Here is an 18,159-nt window from a genome sequence, read left to right on the forward strand (position 1 = left end):
ACTAATTTTTATGTACTATTCCATCAAACCTGCCCAGGGACTACAGGTGGAAAATAGCAAGCTGCTACAACCCGGCACAATGCATATTCTCTACAAATTACAAAGAGTGCGCCGGATAACACGACAGCACCATTTTTCAATCCCATTTTCATTTCAATGATGTGTGCTGTGCTTTTCCGCTCCACCACCATGATGGCCTGGGAGCCGCATGGCTGCCATGGCTGCCTAGCAACAGCGCAGCATCAGCACCAGCATCACCAGCGGGGATGATCCAGCAGGACGGCTCAAGTCCGCAGGCCTCTTCCGTAAAGATGCAGAAATAAAACCACCACATTCTCACTCTCACACTTCTCCCTGTATCCTCTAGTGACTCCTCCATGGCCGAAGCAGCGGCCGCTTCAGCTCCAAACAACAACATAAGGCCAAGGAAGAGATGCTGACATCACACAGCAGCCATGAGTCAATGTAGCGACTATTGCACGACAAACCCGAGGCTCAGTCACTGTTTCGTACAAGCTTTTGAGAGCACGGACGACATGGTTGTACTAAAATGATTATTTTCGGTAAATTATTCGACTGTAACCGTGGAAAAACCAGAGGCTGCGTGTGCAGCATCATGTCAGACATCACGGATGTAACGAGCACACGCCGTTTCTGCACAACGCCCTGTCGTTTCAGCAGAAATCACTCGCAGGATGGGACTGTTGTAGAAAAATAAGGCATTGTTTTTGTGTCTCACCTCAGCGCATCCTCGGGAGCGCGTCCGCTGCGTGGGTGCGGCTCCCCGACCGGAGCAGAATCCGGGGACAGATCCGGGTTCTGATGCAGGAACAGATCCGGGTTCTGAGATGCGACACCAGCTCTGCTTTGTGAGACTAATTAGGAGCCTCGACTCCACGAAAACCCTGTTTTTTCGTCCTCCCTTTTTAAAAACCCATCCCCACTATAGTCTGGACCAGCCCACGGCCACGCCTGCAGGATGTGACACCGACGCTCCCACTCAGTTCTGTGGGAATAAAAGCTCTAAAATGAATTATTTGATTTTAACTCAGCAGCCAAATTAAAAATGGGAACTGACAAGATAACTAATAAATTCTGTAAATGTATCAAATGGCCAATAGCCCGAAAAATAAAAGAGATGCAATTTAAGATTTTGAACAATGTATACTAATTGTAAACACGACTGTCTCAGAAAATTAGAATATTGTGATTTTCTCTAATGCAATTACAAAAATGTCATACATTCTGGATTCATTACAAATCAACTGAAATATTGCAAGCCTTTTATTTTAATATTGCTGATCACAGCTTACAGTTTAAGAAAACTCAAATATCCTATCTCAAAAAATTAGAATATTCTGGGAATCTTAATCTTAAACTGTAAACCACAATCAGCAATATTAAAATAATAAAAGGCTTGCAATATTTCAAGTTGATTTGTAATGAATCCAGAATGTATGACATTTTTGTTTTTTTAATTGATTTACAGAAAAGAACTTTATCTCAATATTCTAATTTTCTGAGACAGTCCTGTATGTGTGTGTGATTATGTGTGTAAGTAGATATATACACAGAGATTAATAGAGACATTATAGTCTAAATAAGTATATTTATATGGGCATGTGTGTACAAATATATAGAAATATTCAACTATGTGTATGTATGTATGTATGTGTGAGTATAATTACAGTATATAATAATAATACTGTTATTTAGCAGTGTGAGTACAGTGTGTGAGTATTTATAAATACAGGTTAAATGATTAGTGAATGGGGGTAGGATTAAATAAATTTACACTTCTTCCTACTCATTTTTTGCACATTTAAGTTAAGATATCAAGTGTTAAAGGATGAAATTCTTCATTTTGTTTTCTTAAACTTCTCTTGAAGTGTTGTTTTTTTACATGTACAAAAATAAAATAAATCAAAAATACCCAGCTGCTGAATTTCTGCGCAAAATATTTAACTTTGTTGTAGAATCCTGTGGGTTTTGCCTAGAAGAGCCGGAAACGGTTGAGCATTTATTTGTTCTACTCTTTAATATCATTCCAATCCTGGCAGAAACCTACAGCTGGTTATTGACAACACATCTTTTGACTCCAACCAAATCTTAATTTATATGGATAATCTTCCAAGAAATATATCAAACATGGTCAACATAGTTATTTTACTAGGTAAATATCACATAAATAAATGCAAATGGAATAACAGCAAACCCTCCATAGTAGGCTACATCTGAAAAATGAATGTAAACTGTACTTTGCGTCTCTTAAACTGATGAGTGGAAAAAAAAAAAAAAAATCATATTGGCAAAAGCTTATATGAAACGATGTCTTTGTTTCTTAATTTTTATTAATACACTTCCTATAGCTTAAGTCAGTAAATGTATCTTTTTTTGCTCTCAACCCCCCCAAATGTTGAATATCTGTAGATAATTGCTTTGTTTCATGTGCCCTTTATTGTATAACCTACAGAATTTTGTTCAATAAAGTTTGGAGAAAAAATAAAAACTACTGCTGTGGGAATCGTGGCAGTGCGTTGGATCATTGCGTTTATTACATGAACATAATCTTGGATGTTCCCCACTGCCTCCTAAAACGTTTTAAATGGCAGTTTAAATGGCGCCATCTTCTGTTATAAAAGAGAAGTTTTTAAACCAGATCAGGTTATTTAAAAATGTTAACCATAAATCGACTTAAAATTCGTAGGAAAGTGACGGCAAACTATTTCTTTAATGCACTTTCTTCCCCACCGTTTTTTTTCAGAGGAAGGTTATACAATATTACAAACCATTCAGCCAATGATAACATTGTTAGTGAACAGTTGGACCAACAATAAGATCATCTGACCTTGATGAGTGAATTGAACAGCTACAATCTGGAACATTAAAAAAATATAGAGAGAAGAAAAGGGATCCAAATTGAAAACGCATCAGTCCTTTTGATTGAATGTTTTTTTGATACATCAAATCCGATTCCTGCTCCAACAATCCCTTCACATTAATGTTTAGTTTAAGGGATTCATTTAAGTTATCCTCCTGACTTCTTAGCTGTGGTACTAATAGTACCGGCTTTTTAATGGGAATCTTACACGTTTATATGCTTGACCACTTCAAGATATTTTTTTTGTGTTGATTTAAACAAATTTGAATGTTTTGCAACCCAATACTAATAACTCAGATCTAAAACATCCAGATTTCAAATCAGCTGTTATTGTCTGAGCTCATGTTAATATAAAACAGCTTGTGATTCTGTGTCAGAATGAAAACCAAGCTAAAGCGATGACATTTCCTAGAAGACAGAAACTGAACTGAAAAATAGTCTGAATTTACAAAAAAAAAAGTTTCAGTTGACAGCAAAAGATAGATGCAGCACTGCCATTTTACTATTGATACTTTATTAGTTTAACTTATCCCCTTATTTAAATGTGAACCAGCATTTCTGTACAATTAATTTATAAACAAGCAAACCTTTTAAACCATTTGGCAGGTCAGCCAAAGTACTCTGAAAAGAAATACATTCACAAATTATTTTAGTTTCGTTCAACCCATCTGTGTTAAATTTAAGTCAAGATCCCAGACGCCACAGACCATTTGTTGATGAAAAGTGAAAGAGTTTGAAGAAAAAAAAACAGCATATAGAAAATAGTCCATTTGTGCAGACAATTCAAACACACTCCATAGTGACAGACAATGTGAGCCAGAAATGCACTGGCTTCTGTCAAGAGCTCCTGCAGTTGATTTTAATTATATTTTTTACATCGGTTATCAATATTTAACTCAAGTGAACAAAACAGCAATTACACTGCAAATCAAACAAAACAAAAATAGATTATCACCATTACAAAAAGATGCAATTTCTTGCCAAGAATAGAGTTCTTAACACAACCAAAAGCCAAAACCACAATAAATGCTGTACAGATCAACGTCTATGGAATGGGGAAGAAAATAAAACATCTTCAGGGTAATTCTTTCCTTCAAGGCAGTGGGATCCTGAAAATGAAATCAGATTTTCCTCAAAAGGAGACGTGAAGGGTTTTTCCTCAAATGGTGACACTCATTAATGCAGCCAATATGAAATCTGGTGCAGATGTTTTAAAAAAAAAAAAAAAAAAAAAAAAAAAAAAAAAAGGGGGGGGCGGGGGGGACAGAATCAAATACGTTTCAGTCCACTTTAAGTTTTATAAACGATTTTCTATTTCAAAATAGAAAAGTATGTTTGAGGTAACAGATCAACGTCTATGAAAGTTCTGCATTGTGATCAATTTGGGGAGGTAATAAATTAGAACCATCATCAAGCCCTGAAAAGCAAACACAGCCTTATCCGTCACACAAATGTCTGGTTGGCATTTGAAATCCAGATTTTTCAGTACAGCAAATCAGCCAACTTATAGGTTTAAATTATGTTAGATCTTAAATTATGTTCAAACATAATCTAAATATTGACTCTGAGCATACGATTTAAAATTATCTACACTAACCACAATTTTTCTTTATTTTAGAATACAAATGCCAGCATTTCTTTCTACTTTTGGTTGTGGCAACTCTAGCCAAGATCAACCTTTAGTATTGACATAACATTGGTCACATTTGCTTGGATTGCAATCCATTGACCAAGGATCAGATTGGACAGTTGACCCATTCATGTTTGCAAACATGCTGTTATTCTAACGTTGCTTCCTTAACCACGGTAGAATAACAGTTTAACTGTTAAACCCTTATCCAACCTGTCCTTCATTACTGTCTCGCTTCACTTTACCATTCAATCAACTGTTTCACACTTCCTGTCAGAAAAAGGTTAATTTCTAAACTCCTAATACCACTTGTTGATTATGCAGATATTGTTTATCAAAATACTCCAGATACCCATCTTAAACCTCCGACTGTATTATTTAATTCATTATGTAGATTTGTGTTACGTTGTCCTTTCAGAACATCATTGTTTTATGTTTGATTCATTGAACTGGTTTCAACCCAAATCTAGACAGCAGTTTCACTGGCTTCACTTCCTTTTTAAATGTGTTTATTTTCACTGTCCTCCATATTTAAAATAACTCATGATTCTATATTACTCTCCATACTCACTCAGACATATGAATTTTCCCTTTTTCTTTGTTCCTAGAATTTCAAAAGAGGTTGGTAAAAGATCATTTTATTTTAAAGCTCCATCAGATTGGAATAATCTTCCTCTCTTTTTGCTTTCTATTACCTCTTTTCATTGTTTTACTGTAAGTTGTCATTATACTCATCTTAAAACAAATTTCCTATGTTTTTAATTTATTTATGTATTTTTTGTCCTTTTTCTATTTTTTCTCTCTGTTATGTTATATTTATCTCATTGTTCCAGTTATTCAATTAGTCTATTTTGTAACTAGACTTGTGTGGGAGGGGGTTTGTTTTATGTCATGTCTATACTGTAATGTAATATATTGTAATGTTGTATGTTTTCTTGGGACCCCCTTGAAAATGAGATGTTACATCTCAAGGGGCTAAACTTTAATACATTCTGAAATAAATTACCACTGTGTTGCTGAAACTACTGAAATTATATTGGGAAATGTTGAAAAATGTGGATATCTTGAACTTGCTACTGTACCTTAGTACAAACATCTACTGCTCTGTGAACGCTCCATTACATACATGTATCGGTCCAGAGCACAAATCTAGCAACACAAGCCTGCAGGGGGAATTAATGCCACTTTGGTTGACGTTATGAGACGCAGCTACAGCTGAGAATGACCATAATCGATGCACAATACAGTACATTTAAGCACAAGAGGGCAGCATACACACTTTATATCAATAGCAAAAGAGATGTTCACTACACTAGTATTACGAAAATATAAGAGTTCAGTGTTGCTTACCATTTGATACAATTTGACCAACTTGTCAGGTTTCCCCATTAGGGGCCGTGCAATCAGACACTTAGCTGGGCGGAGAAATCTGTTGAATAAAGCAAAACGTTAGTTGGTTTCTTTTCCATTTTATTAATAACCATAAAAGAGGAGGGTCAATACAACCAGGGCAGTGTTCCACGTGGAGTACCGGTAAATCACATTATCTAGTGTTCATGTGCAGTATGTGAATAAATGCTGTCCCAATTTAAAACCATCATTGTTCCTTTACCAGAAATAATTGATAGCAAGTTGTCTATTGCAAGGTCTTGCAAGTTATTGTCAATATTTGACTTTTCAGACTGAACCTAAAATTTAGCTGCCTAGTCTGTTCAATTCAGTCACTGATGTGAATAAAACACATCGCAACTAAAACAATGACTGAATAAGAATGGCTTATTTTTCAGGGTTTTTATTTTTTATCCCTGGAGAAAGCCCTCTCTCCAAACATTACAAGTGAACACACCACATGACTTGTAAACCAAATTCCTTTAAATATACGAGACCAAAAAAGGGACTTAATGTCCATAATGTCAAGCGTTAATGTTCCCAAACATTAACGCTTGAGTCCAGTCAAAGTCCATACCTCAACTGCAACAGATAGGATTTTAAGAGTGGTGTTTAAAAAAAACAAACAAAAAAAACACAAACTAACTACATACCGTGGTAAACTGCAGCAATGTTAAGAGTTGGTCAAAATTTCTCTACCATTGTGCGAGTGTGCAGGGATTCAGAAGCCAATTTCTTTTTGTCTCAAGCTTTCACAGCAGATATTCAAATTCTCAGCCAGCAAGTTATTAAAGCTTTATGTGCTCATTTTACAGCCATTTCCAGTCAAATATGTAAGGAATTTATGAAAATGTCCACCTGGAAGGGCATTATCCCGCAAATACCACAGTCACTTACCAAAAAATCTAAATATCAAATAAGTTATTCATGCTTTGATGTGGGTTTTTTTCGGTTGAAATCCTTAGTTTTATAAAAAGCCACAGCTGAGCAGTCTGAAGCCGTTGGAACCTGGTAAGTTAAAAAGTTTAACAAGCCATAACTCAGTTTCCTTGGTAACACCTGAGGGCCTGACTAATACCTGAAACAATCACTACCATCCCATAAGGTCCTTAATGGACACAGTGTTGATTCTCCAGAAACTAGGACGGACCTGAGATACGACTTAGCAACGGGAGATATTCTAGTCCACTCAGCTCCGCTCGGCTATGCTACAGTAACAAACAGGAAATAGATTTGTTTCAAACAATCAAAGTGCACAGATAATTTCCTAAACCGTTTTATTACATTATTAAATTCACCAAATAAATTAAAAGAAATGACAAAATCCCTCATGTGGCCGTCTTGCAGTAGCTGGCTCTTCTCTGAATCTCCGTTGCCGTGGTTACCACCTGGCAGTTGATCCAGCGCAATGATATTAAAGTTGTCAGACAATTTGACCAAACTTGTTTTCCAGGTGTAGGTTATAACTTTTAACCTCAACCTGCCAGCCAATCAGAATCCAGTATTCATACAGTCCGTGGTGTAAAAACATTTAAACCTCTTGAAACAGCTGATTTGTCATCACTTTTCCATGTGTATGGGAAGGTTGAGCGATTACCGAAGTCGGGTCAGGTGCTACTTGGATAACAAACTGGTACGCCGGCATGACACAGTGCTGCAGCACCAGCCTGGTCGTATCTCCGTCGTCTGTTTCCAACTCCGGGGTGAATCCGTCCTCCATCGGCTCGTCCGACATGTTCAGGAACTGCAGGAAGAAACAAGCAAGTCAAATGAGAGTTTCTCTCTGCTACAACTGATCCATGGAGACATCTCCATCTGTGCACTCGCACACAGAATACTTTACATGATGCATTGAGTGCACTACATATATCTATCAATAATTCAAGCCTTTAAGGCTTATCAAGTTCATTCTCGCAATAGAAATCATAAAAGGCCCCATTTAGTGAGTAGGGGTTACTTCAGACAGCCATTTACTAGTAATAAAATGAAAGAAGCCAATTTTAAATTTATTAACAAACTCCAATTAAAATGCACAAAATTTCAAAGGATACGTCTTCAAAATGTCCAAGATGTAAAAGAACATTTGCAATATTTGTGCATATGTTTTGGGAATGTGATCTTTTAATACGTTTCTGGAAATCAATTCATTTCTTCACACAAATCAGTTTTAGAAATGAATTTTGAGTTTGTATTTATTAAATGATACACTGGACTTTCAGTTAGAACGGAAAAAAACAGGATATTAATTATGATCACATACTTCGCTAAGAAATGTATACTTACTTTGGAAAGATGATTCCCCTCCAACTTTCAAGTTCTTTTTGGATCAAATGTCAGTTTTTTTATTTTTTGGAAAAATTTACTTCGGAAAAATAAAACTGTGGTCGTATCTTTCAAAAGTTTTGGTCATTATTTTCAAAACTGGAGAACTTTTCCAAGGGGGACCAATGAGTATCTCTATTTTTGAACTTGTGCCTTATACAGATGTATGTATACAGTATGTATGAGAAAATAAGCATGTGCTGTATGTATGTATATATATATATATTTATAGAGCTTATTGATATAGCTGTTGCTGCCATTTTTCTTTTTTTTATATTTAAATTTGTTCTTAATGTATTATTTTTTTCTTTCCCCTAGGCAATTATGGGGAAGGTAGGAATGCGAGTAAAATATAAATTGTGAATGTGAAATAAAGATATTTAAAAAAAAAAAAAAAAAAAAAAAAAAGACAGCCATGGTCAAGCTAAGCTGAAGTTAACCAAGCATCAAATGCAGAAGAAAGACGTCCCCAAAAGTTGCTAAATATGGGAGAAACTGAAACTCTTGGTGTAGAGGATGGGAACAGTCAGATAGGATAGTTTATCTTCCTATACTGTTTGTTATACAGGTCCTGTAGAGTCGCCTGAGCAGAGCCAATTATTTTACTCCAGACATTTAACCACCTTGGTAAGAACAGTTTTCTGCTTTACCCTAAGTGATGAAAACCAACAAATGAAAGAAAAAGTTAATACAGACTCAATGAAAGAACGATAGAACATGGACATCAACATGGACATCAAGGATGAATCAACATGGAATTTGGACAGTTTTCTAAGAGAGTACAGACGCTGCTGACCTTTCTTGTAAATTAAGTTGGTGCAAATGTCAGCTTATCGTCTATTATAGTTCCCAGATACTTATAGGACTCTACAATTTCTTCGTTAATCACTGTCCTATCCGGAGAGGGCTGAGAACTTCTAAAAATCAATACACTTGTCCTTTGTCTTTGATACATAAAGAGATAAAAAAGAATCCTGGCACCACTTAAGAAAATAATCAACCACAGGGCCATGGGAGTTATCAGTGCTGTTCAACAGACTCACAATGACGGTATCATCCGCAAACTTCAATATATGATGGTTTAAAAATGTGCTACAGCAGTTGTTAGTGTATAATATGTACAGCAGAGGAGAAAGGACACATCCTTGTGGTGAGCCAGTAGATGTTAAAGATAGGTCGGAAAGTTGTCCATTTACTCTCACTCTCTCAGTTCTGCACGTCAGGAAATCCAAAATCCAGCCAACAATGCTACCATCAAGACTAAAGTTGTCAATTAGTCTCTGAATCAACACATGAGGCTGAATAGTATATAAATAAAAATATCCAGCTTTACATCGTTGATAACCTGCACTTCTCTATGAACAGTGTCCTCGTCCTCTGGAACGGCATTCTTCACATTACCAAGCTCAAATCATCCCAAGGTGGTTTCACAAACATGACGTTTCACATCTCATCTCTACCCAGAAGAAAACCTCTGGGACAAGGTGTAACGGGAGTTTTTTGAGCAGCCAGTGGATCTGCAGTGTCTGGGATGCTACTGCTGCTCCCTTATTTAAAAATCTACAGATCCTTACTATTTATGACATCAACAGTTACCAAATATGCATTTTTCTTTACAAGATATTTTCCTCAGAAGGAAATGTTCCTGAGCACTTTAGGTCATACTTCGCTACAAACTCTCAATTTCATTCCTACTCAACACGGGAGGCCCTCGCCCTACATCCGCCTAAATGTCTGGAATCTAGAAGCCAATTTTTGTTTAGAGGTGTCAAAGTCTGGAATAGTAGGTACCATATTGCAAACAATTGTAGGTCCCTATCCATTTTCAAAAGTTTAATTCATCAATGTAGTCAAGAAAGCTCTTGTTTTTCCCCACTGTTAATGTTTCTTTTGTACTTCATATTCTGTGTTGCCATTTGTTCAGCATAATAATCAGATTTTCATGATCATGTGATCATAGGTCTACAGTATTTTTTGTATTTTCATTCATGTTCTGCATGCAATTTTTATGATGTATTATTTATTTTTATTTTATGATTTTGTATCCTCGTAACTTTTTTGTTAAATGTTATTAGGTGGGGGCTCCTCATAAGCCTACTGGCTTGCTGGCTCCTCCCTGCACAGTTTCTTTTAACTGCACTTATTTGTATGATGTTATTTTTATTGTATGTGCTAAATAAACTAAAGTAACGGTACGATGCCATCATGTCCGTATGGACCTGTGTTGCTCAATACCTGTCTTAGGACCGCTGGCAATTTTGATCAAGAGCTGATGAATTATTCCAGAAGCTGTTTGAATTTATGCCATAAAGCATTCATAATTCCTTTAAAAAAAAAAAGAATACTCACATCATCTAGTCGCCACAGATCATTGCTCAAGCCCTCCGTCTGGCTATAAGTGATTGCATTCTGTAGAAAGTCAGTCTCAGAGCCGTTGTTCTAGAAAATGAACAACAAATTATTTCAATTAAGTGTCAGTACTATTCAATGCAAGAGAAGACTTGATTAGTGTGACTCTGAATGGAGTATTCACATTGTCAGTATCCTGCAGAACAGCCAGCAGCAGTCGTATGTACTCCGTCGCTGCTTTAAGTGTGTCCACTTTGCTGGGCTTTCTCTCCGGCTGCATTAACGGCACCATGCGTTTCAGTCGGGAGAACATGGTATTCAAGTTTCTGATCTGCAAAGAAAAGAGGCTACGGTTTCACATCAAGTTGTGGAACAAATCATTGCACAATTGTGGATCCTTTCTACAACACTTTCAGCAAAATATGACAACAGTTTTCTTGTGAGTATGAAGCAACAACAACATTAGTTAAGAAATTTCAGGAACCTCCAGACCCTAAAATCAGCTGAATGGGAGCAGGTGTTGCTTTGGTACTTCACTGATTATGATGCTCTGGTCACTTTTCTTTACAGCCATTAACTTTCCAATCCTTACAAACACCAGGAAACTGGACCACATCACACCGGTCTTTATTTTCCACTGGGGTGGAAATTCAACTTTCGGCTCACCAAGATACACACAGACAGGACATTGTGGGGTAAAATACAGCGGTGAGGATCACATCGTAGAAAAGATAAAACTGCACTAAGAAGAAATATACCAACATTAAAAGACCCGTTTCATCATAGTCAAACTTCCTGCAGACCTGAGGTCTGCTCAAACTGTCAGCTCCTTTAAATCAGGCCTAAAAACATTACTGTTCATTAAATACTTACCTGCTGTACTCTGTACTACTGCCCTTACTGCCCAACAACTTGTGCTTTTTATTATTTTACCTCTTCTTATTTTAATTCATTTGTTATTTACTGTTTAATTGTGTCTTGCTGCTTTTAATGTTGATGTAAAGCACTTGGAATTACCTTGTGTTGAATTGTGTTATATAAATAAACTTGCCTTGCCAATCAAAAAGTATTTGTATTTTATTTTTAAAGGAAAAGAACCAGGGACAGTACATATTAATAACAACATTTCCATGTAAATATGCTAGATTAAAGCCAGTGGCTAATTTGCATCTTTAGTCCCTGGGGCAGGTTGATGTAAAAGACGCACACAGTCCAAGAAATGATGACACACACCAGTAAAATACACAATAGAAGAAAATACAATAAAATACACGAAGATATAAGATAATACATACAATAAAATACACTAAGATGTAATACGAGTGCAGACTTGATTCTCTAGATGTTCCTAAGTGTTTAATGAAGGTGGGTTTGTCTCGTACTAGTACTACTGGGTACTGTGTTCCATGTCTCCTACTAATACTAACTGGTACTGTGTTCCATGTATGAGATGCTCGGTATGAAAACGCTGACTGCCCAAAAGCACTTTTCCTGAATGGGACAATACAGTCACCTCTAGATCCTGCTCTGGTTAACCTGCTCATGTTTTTCTTTATATTTAATGGAGGTGGAGCCAGACCATGGATGATTTTATATACAAGGATGTAATCTGAGTATTTAATTATATTGTCCCAGCTCAAAAGTTCATACCAGGTCAAGGTAAATGTTTATCAACATCATCAATAAGGTTAAAATGTACTAATAAGCGGATAAACTCTGATGTATAGTTGATTTTATTGTGTATTAAGTAAGAAAAGTAACAGAAAGATGAATATCTGGTGAGCAGCCCACGACGCCCCGGCCTAATTAACTCAACATTATACACAGGTGTGATACTCGAACCTGCATCTTTTGGACGAGGCAAATAAGCGACATAAGCCGCAGCAATATTTGCAATAATAAAAACTAAAGTTATAAGGGGTGACAGAGCCAGAGTGGCCACGGCCCCCCCTACAAATTTGCTGGCCCCACCACTGGCCACCCCTACGGAAGAGTATAGGGCCAGGCAGGAGAAAAATAATATTTTAGAGGAGGAAGATTTTTTTTTTTCCATTATGCACTTCGAGAAAAAAGTCGAAATGTTGAGAAAAAAGTAAAAATTTTGTGAATAAAGTTGAAATAAAGGCGAAATTTCGACTTTTTTCTCGAAGTACACAATAAAAAAAAATTATAAATATTTTTTCTCCTGCATGGCCCTAATACTCTTCCATACCACCCCACACCCCCCAAAAAACACTTGCTGTTGACAGATTCTATTGTCAGTTATGCGTTTCATCCCAAATCATTTGGGCCAAATGCACACCCAGCCAGGCTCAGGAAGCTGCTCCTGATCTGCCATCACTCACAATCGTACTATTAGTCTATGCACATTAGTAACATTAAATGTAACACAATAAACCCAAGTATATCAGTAGGCATTTTTTAAGTATTTCTGAGCCTGGATACTACAACAGTATAATAAAATCCTGTAATGACGGCTTTTACTTTTGGTGTCCACCCCAAGAATTTAAAGGTGACCTATTATGGCATTTAATGTATATTTTAAACAGGCCTTGAATGTCTTAAAAACAATCTAAAGCTTGTTTTTTCTACATAAATCAGAAATCCAGCCTGTGGGCCCTGTCACTAGTTTTACCGCTTCTAACCTCTTTTTCTGCACCTCATTTTTAGGGAAGGGGGGGGTATGATAATGAGGCTCTGTGCTGATTGGCCCCCTGAATGAAGTGTAGCAGGGGAGGAGGATAAACCTCGCTCCGCCAGAGCAGCCCGAGCCTGTAAATAAATCCCAACACTGAATTTTCACAAATGGCAACTTTATTGTTAAAAAAATAAAATATGAGTTGTATTAGGGGTGGGCGATATGACCTAAAATTAATATCACGGTATTTTTCATCTTTTGAACGGTGACGGTATAATATCACGGTATTTTTTGGTACGTTTTGGGAGGAGTAGCCTGTCCTGTCCCTTTATGTGAATAAGGTTAATATTTATATATATATATATATATATATATATATATATATATATATATATATATATATATATATATATATATAATATTTTATATATATATATTATATTATATTTATTTTTATTATATTATATTTTAAATATTTTGTAAACCTGTCTTAAAATGTAATACTGGACCTCGGTTGGGCTGGTTGGACAGCGGGTGGTGGAAAATGTCCCTTAATTTTAAATCCAAAACTTGACAGGTTTATGCCATGAGTATTCATATAGAGTAATCCCTTGTTTTTCGAGAGGGTTACGTTCCAAAAAGAACCCGTGATAAGTGATATTCACATAGTAGCAACCCTTTTTTTTTTTTTTACTAATTATTATACAAAGCTTCAAATTGCGGAGTTCAACACCGCCTCGCACGTATTTCACTGCTCTTCTGAGCCGCTCCATCCCGACTCGCGCTGCAGCGTCTTTTTCTTCTAAAGCCCGCGGTACAGGTGTGTTTTTTCGAGAGAAGAACATGGTTATGGGTATTTTTTTGTCACTCCTTTTTCTTCTGGGCAAAAAGATTCTTTTAAACCGACATTCATTAATTTTTTCTCCATCTTGAAGTCTGTGATTCGTATTCCAGCAGGTTGAAACAGCGCTCTGCTCCGCTGCCGTCAAAGACCCGCCCAGCTCCACTTCTGATTGGCTAGTGTTAGTTTGGTTGAGCGCCAGAGCTGCTTTCCTCTCATTCCATTGGTAGACGAATACGGTTGACATATGGCGCTTTTGCATTAGTCTCACTTCTCCCCGGTTCTACCCGCTATGGCCCCGTTTTGCGCTTTCGCACTAGGGCTGAGACGTGTAGAGCCGCTCCAAGTCGGTACTTTTTTCTGTAACCATTTCAGCCAGGTTCTTAGCGGGCTGAGAAGGGACTATTTCTGAGGTCACCACCCTCCTCGCCACTGATTGGTCGGGGGGTGGGGACGTCACCACCCTCCGCGCCTCTGATTGGTCGGGGGGCGGGGCCGTCAGACGTTTGAATCAGGAAGCGGGAGTCAGAGCGAGGCGACCCGCGGCTCGCGGCGATTTTATTATAAAGCACAAAACGTCTGTTTGGTGATCCAACTCTGAGGTGCAGATGTTCATAAACCTGGTGGCTGTCGAGAAAAAATTAAAAAAGCGATGTAGACGGGCTGTTTTACTCTCAGCCGCTCCGGCTCCAGCTGATTTCTGATCAGCGCTGACGTGAACAAAGGTGTTGCGCAATCGAGTACGTCACAGCAGCTTCACCCAAACCTGCCCGCTTCTCCCCTGGCAGTGCGAAAACACACAGTGGAACCGTGTAAAGCCGCGCCGAGCCGAGTCGGGCCAAGTAAGTCCTAGTGCAAAAGCGGCATAAGACTTTTTTTTTCTCTCAAACTTTTTTTTTTTAAGCAGTCAAACTCGCACGCCGAGAAAAAAAACTCCGTACGCCGGGGATCCGGCACGGTGCCGGAATACTTTAAGCCCTGTCATTTCTTACTACTCTTGTCGTAAGGTGTAGCAACGATGCCTGCAGTGAAAGCTGTGTACTCTTGGGACGTGCTCCGCTGGTGCTGCTCCAGCACCAGCGGAGCAGCGGTCCCAGCAGCAGCTGCTGGTCCCACTTGCGCTCGTTTTGGCCCGGGTTGCCTCTTCATATTCACGGGCGTGCGTGTTTTTTAAGTGATGAAACAGGTTGCTTGTGTTTCCACCTCTTGCTGTCATAACACGGCAGCAAACCTTGCATATCACCGACGTTTTTAATGCCTTATTTAGGCTTATTATTTTATAATTGATTTATTACGGTATTGACGGTATTGCAAAATCCATGTCGTGGCGCAGTTTCACACCGGTGATGACTATGACACCGGTGTACCGCCCACCCCTAAGTTGTATATAACATTTATGCACTATTTAAGCCGGATCTACCCGGCGGATGCTGAACGCTGGCCCCGGAGCCACGCCGGGCGCCCGGGATTAGCGCTGCTAGAACAGCGCGCATCACCGCGGCTTTAACGGGGGAATCTGACCGGTTCCGACCGGCCGGGACCACAGGAACCGGCCTGGACTGGTAGCAGGGACTCCCGGGGACCGACCAGCGGAATTTCAGCCGGATCTGCCCGGCGGATGCTGAGCGACGGGCGCCGCAACGCCACGGCGGGCGCACAGATCCGCTCCGCGGCGCATCCGCGGCGCATCGCCCGTTATCGGGGATCAAACCGACAGATTTGCCTGAAAATCTCGGAGGGTGAAGCTGGTCCAGCCTGCGACAAACCCCCGAGGACCCAGCTCCCAAACCACCCGGGAACCTGGATGATTTAACCCGGATCCGCTCCGCCGCGGCGCCACGTCCGACTGGCTGAAGGAAGGACCGCTCCAGCCGGGGCAGAGAGCTGGTTGTGGGCGTGGTTTCAGCAGCGGAGGCTGAACCTATGGAAATCTGCTCCCGTCGTGACGTCACGACGGGAGCAGATTCTAATCGGCTCAAAAAAAACCACGTGACACTGGGGGACTCTGTCCGGCGGGGGTCAGAGAGCTTGCAGAAATTCATGGTATTTTGTCTCCCCTGTGCTGGCAGGGTGAGGGGAGACCACTTTATATATGTTAAAGCAAGAAAAAACGTGTTTTTCATAATAGGTCCCCTTTAAAGGGGACCTATTATGAAAAACAGGTCTCCCCTCAGCCTGCCAACTCAGAGAAGGAGGAGAGCAACCAAATTCTGCAGTGTCTGTACAGCCGCCCGGATGAGCCGTCCAGTGTGATGTGACGACGGGCGCGATTTACATAGGTTGGCCTCCGATGCGTGAAATCACGCCCACAACTAACTTCGCCGGCCGGAGCTTCCACCATTTTTTCCTAGCGGTGTATCGCGTCATTCAGGCAGCCAATCAGCACAGAGCCTCATTATCATAGCCCCGCCCACTCAGAATCCCACATAGATAATGAGGTTAGAGAATAGGAAGATAAAGACATGGCTCAGAGGCTGGATTTCTAATTTATTTAGCAAAAACAATCAAAATCTTGTTTTTAAGACATTCAAGGCCTGATTAAAATAGGTATTAGATGCCATAATAGGTCCCCTTTAAGTAAGAAAAGTAGCAGAAAGATGAGTATGTGGTGAGCAGCTGACGGTTTCGGTCTAATTAACTCATTATACACAGGTGTGACACAGGTGTGAGGACTCACTGCGAACCTGAGGCAAATAAGCAACATACTAAGTTGCAGCAATATTTGCAATAATAATAAAAACAAAAGTAATAAAGGGTGACTATGGAAGCCCATTTCCGCCAGTAAAAGAAAAAAAATATGAAAACTTAGCCTTAAAAATACAAATATCCCCAAGATAAGTCATAATTATCAGATGGAAAGTCGAAATTATCAGATCAGGGTTTATACAGCAATCCTTATGTTAAATTTAATACCAATTTAATACCTTTTTCACTACCTTCAGATTTTTTTTAAAAACTGTCACAAAATTAAGTGTTAATCACGGACCTTTTAACATTAATACAGATTTTGACCTATAGAACACTATACAGAACAGATTTATAGACTCATTGATGTTGACCAGATGTTTCACATTTATTTCACTTTGTGAATGACAATAAAATAGACTGCTTAAAATGTAAAAGGTAAAAAATAAAACCAATTTAAAAAAAAATAATACCTCTGACAGTGAATTTAACACTTTTAATGGCCTTAAATTTGGCAATTTTCATTTATCACTTTTTAATACTTTTTAAAACCCCGTGGAAACCCTGCAGATGGAAAGTCGAAATTATCAGATGGAAAGTCGAAATTATCAGATGGAAAGTCGAAATTATCAGATGGAAAGTCGAAATTATCAGATGGAAAGTCGAAATTATCAGATAGAAAGTCGAAATTAATAGATGGAAAGTCGAAATTATCAGATGGAAAGTCGAAATTATCAGATGGAAAGTCGAAATTATCAGATAGAAAGTCGAAATTAGGAGATAAAGTCGAAATTATGACTTTTTATGTCATAATTATGACTTACCGTGGGGATGTTTTTATTTTTAAGGCTAAGATTTCATCTTATTTTTCTCTTTTACTGGCGGAAATGGGCTTCCATAGTGAACAAACGTGAACACCTGGGTTTAAAACGAGGTAAAACGAGACCAGTTAATAAATAGACCACATAATAATGAAAATAAGTTGTTACCAGTACCAATATGACTCACTCTCAGTCTCTCCTTGGCGTTGACCAGTTCTCTCTTCTTCACGGTTTCACTGAAGTGTTCAGAGATGTAGTAAAGTCCGTCCTTGTCCCTCCTGAACTTCTGGATGCTGCTGTAAACGGGCAGGGCCGACTCTCCGGTCAGCTGCTTCAGGATGTCGCTCATGAACTCTGTCTCCGGCACCTTCATCCTCAAACTGCTGCTTAGATCAGGGAAATATTCCTCAAACTGCTGCTACACTCCAGGGAAATATTCCTCAAACTGCTGCTTATAGTCCAGGAAAATATTCCTCAAACTGCTGTTTACAGTTCAGGAAAATATTCCTCAAACTGCTGCTACACTCCAGGAGAATATTCCTCAAACTGCTGCTCACGGCTTTTCCGAAGAGACGCGGGTTCGAGTCCTGCTCAGCGCCGAGT

General features: G+C 38.8%; 2 protein-coding genes across 8 annotated transcripts in view; both read right to left on the bottom strand.

Moving 5' to 3' along the window:
• Window positions 1-925, bottom strand: part of add2 (adducin 2 (beta)) — a 56,345-nt gene extending 55,420 nt beyond the window's left edge. For 3 of the 7 annotated variants that reach the window (XM_061730376.1, XM_061730380.1, XM_061730375.1), the window contains exon 1: window positions 740-923. The gene's annotated coding sequence lies outside the window, so the exon portion shown is untranslated. Of the gene's footprint in view, window positions 1-739 lie in introns of all 7 variants that reach the window. The other 4 variants (XM_061730379.1, XM_061730382.1, XM_061730381.1 and 1 more) reach the window with 2 other exon arrangements.
• On the bottom strand, window positions 736-17,929 carry figla (folliculogenesis specific bHLH transcription factor). Its single transcript, XM_061729758.1, has 5 exons — window positions 17,744-17,929; window positions 10,756-10,902; window positions 10,572-10,661; window positions 7,465-7,644; window positions 736-819 (listed from the first exon to the last, which is right to left on the bottom strand). The coding sequence occupies exons 1-5, from the start codon at window positions 17,927-17,929 to the stop codon at window positions 736-738; spliced, it is 687 nt and encodes a 228-aa protein (XP_061585742.1).
• Window positions 17,930-18,159: the final 230 nt, after the last annotated feature.

This window comes from Cololabis saira, chromosome 9 (genome assembly GCF_033807715.1).
Source record: "Cololabis saira isolate AMF1-May2022 chromosome 9, fColSai1.1, whole genome shotgun sequence".
In the NCBI taxonomy this organism is placed as follows: domain Eukaryota; kingdom Metazoa; phylum Chordata; class Actinopteri; order Beloniformes; family Belonidae; genus Cololabis; species Cololabis saira.